This window comes from Triticum urartu, chromosome 6A (assembly GCF_056163025.1).
Source record: "Triticum urartu cultivar PI428250 chromosome 6A, HENAU_Tu73, whole genome shotgun sequence".
NCBI classification, from domain to species: Eukaryota; Viridiplantae; Streptophyta; class Magnoliopsida; order Poales; family Poaceae; genus Triticum; species Triticum urartu.
This window is the reverse complement of record NC_141878.1, coordinates 483,424,807-483,429,294: the sequence shown is the minus strand read 5'-3', so window position 1 is coordinate 483,429,294 and position 4,488 is coordinate 483,424,807. Positions and strand designations below refer to the sequence as shown.

At 49.3% G+C, this 4,488-nt stretch overlaps 1 protein-coding gene across 1 annotated transcript; it reads right to left on the bottom strand.

Moving 5' to 3' along the window:
- Nucleotides 1-282: 282 nt before the first annotated feature.
- Nucleotides 283-3,684, bottom strand: LOC125514295 (putative tocopherol O-methyltransferase, chloroplastic). The gene is made up of 6 exons (XM_048679606.2): nucleotides 3,284-3,684; nucleotides 1,972-2,141; nucleotides 1,756-1,860; nucleotides 908-1,111; nucleotides 685-787; nucleotides 283-565 (listed from the first exon to the last, which is right to left on the bottom strand). The coding sequence occupies exons 1-6, from the start codon at nucleotides 3,651-3,653 to the stop codon at nucleotides 417-419; spliced, it is 1,101 nt and encodes a 366-aa protein (XP_048535563.2). The 5' UTR covers nucleotides 3,654-3,684; the 3' UTR covers nucleotides 283-416.
- Nucleotides 3,685-4,488: the final 804 nt, after the last annotated feature.

Below are 4,488 nucleotides of genomic sequence, written 5' to 3'. Positions count from 1 at the left end.
CTGTCGATTTGGCCATTCTCAGCGGGCCTGGCTAGGAGATGCTTTAAGGTCCGTGCAAAACAGGCCAAAACATGGAACGCAGACAACTGAACAGACCAATTTCGTCCCGCAAAGGCTTGATTGGGCTCTATGCGGACAACCAACCACACCCATGGTGCATTTTGCTTGCATGTATAGCGTCATAGGATTTTGTGTTCTTCCTCTTTCTACCGATCAATCCACATCAGCGCGCATCATAAATCTGACAGGCTTCCCTTTTTTGTAAGTACAGTAACGCTCTAATGAATCTGAGGAGAATTTTGCTTTAGGAACCACTTTCATATGCCACTTCCAGTTGCAGATAGAGAGGCACGGTAACACGAAATTATTCAGCTACGAGGCGACAGCAAGCCGAGTCTATTCCAATCACATGGGTTCTATTCTACACTGGGCGATGCGGCCTCAGGTTCTCCTTCTATGGCTGCTTGGGGTTTGCGGCAGGTGATGATGCTGAACTTAATGAGGCCTTTCTTGTAGCCTTGGATCATGAGAGGCATCACCAGTGCTCCCTTTATCGTCTTCCATCCTGATGATCAAGACAACAGCAAAGTGAGTTGAAAATGTATATCGGCTAGAAAAAGAATATGAAACAGACCATCTCAGTTTGATGAGCAGTACAGACAGAGAAACACAGGAAGAGCATACCACTCCTTAGTAGAGAAGTGAGGCCTTTCCATGTCAGTGCTGATTGGATGACAGCAGGCCAGAACGGGGCCACGTTTTCTGACCAGTCGGCCGTTTTGATATCCTGACAGTAGAGGAATATTTTGTGTATCAGATAGGTCAAAAAATATATATCAAATTTTGGTATCATGCAAATTTGTGTATCAGATAGGTCAAATTAATTCAATTTTTTTGGGGGAAATACCTCAAGAGACAATGACTCGGCAATCTTGACATAATCCGAGGGCGAGCACCAATCCGGGAGGTAATATGCATCACAAATCTTTTTCAAAAGATTCAGCTCGTCAGGTTTCAGTGAGTCCTCCGACGGCGCGAGGTTCCTATGGCACCAGGTCACGATGATGATAGTTCCTCCTGGAGCTGCGACGCGTGCCAGCTCGCTTACAAACTGATAAAAGATTTGGTAAGATTTCACTCAACACCTATTTTCATACCTGATTGGACTAACCTTCTGGTTTTGTCGTTTGTAATTACATGTTCTTGAAAAAAGGTAATTACATAAATAGGTAATATGTACTTTCCAACAACACAAGTTATTTGCAAGAGATACATATCGACCCAGTTTGTCACACAAACTGATATACTCCCTCTGTTCCCTAATATAAGACCTTTTAACTATTTCAAAATATTGACTACATACATACTAAAATGAGTGAACATACATACTAAAATCAAGAAAAAGCTAAAAGGTCTTATATTAGGGAGCGGAGGGAGTAATATTTTGGCAGCCTGTCTTGAACGGTTTTGCAATGACTCATACTCCCTCCATTCCACAATGTAGTGCTTCCTCTATCTCCGTGCTTCAACTTTGACCGTAAATTTAACTAACAAGACCGATTGCGGCGGGAGCAAAAATTATATCAATGAATTCGTATTCGAAAGAAGTTTTTTAATTATATAATTTTTTCTCCCGCCGCAGTTGGTCTCGTTGGTTAAATTTATGGTCAAAGTTGGACCTCGGGAAGCGCGGGCGCACTATATTTTGGAATGGAGGGAGTACTGTTTAGTTTCTTCTAGAACTAGTATGTTTACCTTCTGTTTGTTCGGCATGTGCTCACCACTCTCCATAGACCAGACAAGATCAAACTGCCCATCAGGAAATGGTTGCTCCAGAGCATCAGCAACTTGGAAAGAAGCCTGGGCCAAACATGTGCATATTGTCACTTCTAACACAAAACCAAACCCCAAGTAGGTCTGAGGTCAGAAATTGAAACCGCAAACTCGGCAAGAGCGGAACAGTAGACAAACCTTGTCCGACAACCCCTGCGCTGCCGCGAGGGCATTTCCTCTCTCAGCTTGCACTGGGCTCAATGTGATCCCAGAGCATTGTGCTCCATATTTGTTCGCCAGGTATCTTGAGCTACCACCGATTCCGCATCCAACATCAACAATCGTTTTCGGTTTGTTTGTCGGATCGTCTGCAAGCACAGGCATTCGCTCAAAAACAGCAGTTAATCATGCACTATATACTTGAAGTACAGATCAAGCTAATTGTCCATACATAACGTCAAATTGACGAAGTTCCCCTTGTTTTGAACAAGGTGCTATATTCTCTTTAAATGTCTCCTTTAACCCTTTTTGTTAATTTGAACTAGCCTGATTTCCCATGGAACTGTGCTGCAAGATACTACTGAACTGAAGATGTAGTTGAGGTTATGCAACTGTAATACTTATGACTGAACATATATTCATGTTTATTATTAAACTTTAGGCAGCAATAATACCTGATAAGTCTATGGCATTCTCTTCATGCCATCTCAATTAAAGAAACAATGCATATATCGTGGAGAGTGAGCACAAAATGAAATCACACTCTAGCACCAAAGTTACAGGAGACCCCAAACTTAATTTCTCAAAGAAAGAAGTCGCAACTCGTAAAATAATTTTGAAATAAACTCTAGACAATCCTAAAAAAAGGTAAAAGCAAAAACTCTACAGAAATTGAAAGGGAATGTTCAGAAGAGAATTCGTAGGGGAGGGAATGGCTACCAGCTTACCACGTAGCACTAGTGCGGTCTTCTAAACGGGCTGATCGAGAGGTGTATTATACATCTAAAAAAAGGTGTACTGCATAGCGTTTACTGACTTTCCTTTTAAAACAAAATTTTATACAGACTAGAGAACTATAGCCTTGGGAATTTGGAGAGCACAACCACACTTTAAGCCACACTCTGGTAGGAAGGAGTTCTGACTGGAGCGGCAGAACGTACTGCAAAAAGATTCGCAGCCCAGGCACATTTTTGGGCCCAAATCCAGATTGGCTCGCTGGTGCCACAGCGGCGAGCAGAGAGCCAGAGAGTACTGGCAGGGCAGTGATAAGACGCCCAAGCTCAATCCAAACAGTGTCATCTCGTACTTGCAAAAGCAATGGTCATCAGCGTGGCAACTGGCAAGTACAGCCAGTCGGATAGCTCAGCTCAATATAGAGCGCACAAATCCGCCCCGTGGGCTGTTGCTGGCCAGCAACGAATTGGGCCGCGGCACGGTTGAGCCAAGCAGATAGCTCGACCTTGGTGCGAATTGCGACACGAGCGTGGGGTCCGGACCGGACGTTGCTTACCGGGGACGGCGGCGAAGGCGAGGGCCTCCTCGATCATGCGGATCTGGGCGCGGCGGTGGTCGGACATGGAGGCGGCCTCGCCGGAGTCGTAGAAGCCGTGGTGCATGTGCTCGCCCCAGATGCTCTCCCACAGGCCGGACGACTCGTCGTAGAGCCCCGCGATGCCCTCCTTCAGCCCCGGCGGCGCCGCGTCGGCCCGGGCCGCGGTCGTCGACGACGCCATCGGGCGCACGGAGCGGGCCAGCCGGCGGGAGCGGCAGGGCGGGCCGGGGGACGGGGCGAGCCGCGTGGCCGAGGCTCGGTCGAGGCGGCGGCGCGGCGTCCAGGCGGTGGAGAGGAGTGAGTGGAGCAGGGCGGCGGAGTTTGCCATTTTGTATTTGGAGCCTCGTGAGAGCCTGACAGCTCCGGGGGTGGAGTGGTATTTTTTATTGACGCGAGGTCACGTGGGCCACGCACGGCAGTGGCAGGCAGCTCAGCATGCCGCCGGATGCCAGACGAACGTACACCTGTACGATTGGGTAAAAATTGGGGCAAAGATGGGCGGCTGCGAGAGGCGAGACTCGTCGCATCTAGTAGCCCATTTGTCACACCGTGCCAAGCTAGCTAACCATAGCCCGCGGTACTGTGACTTGACGTTGTCCCCGTGCCAAACTGGCAGCGACTCCACTCGCTCCTTCGGCGTTTTGCTCCGGCTGCACCGACGTTTTCCTGCTGGAACAGGACTGTACTGCCGCGTTAGAGCAACTCCAAAGGGTTCGTCCATTTTCGTCCGTTTGAATCCGCGCGGACAAAAGTGTCGGCCCAACGCGTCGACCCAAATTCAAATCATGTATGTGTTGTGTCCGTGCCGACGCATTTGCGGCTCAAATTTATGTCCCAAATGCGTCGGCGCGGACGCCGAACGGACGCTCCGCGCGTCTTCTCGCTGTCCGCCGCGTCCCCACATGGCGGCCGTCCAACTACTCGCTGCCCACGCGATCAGCTTAATTTATGACCACAGGCCCACGCGTCAGCGACAGCGCTCGTCCTTTTTAAGCCGACCGTGCGGCAGGGCCGTCCACATCTGCCAACCTTTGCTACCTCGTCGTGGGCAAACCCTATCCACCACAACCACAGCGAGATGGGCCTCTTCTCCGGCGCTAGCGGCAGCAAGGCCAAGGGCAAGGCCCCCGCCACCCCTTTCCCCTCGGAGTGCCTCCCGCCTC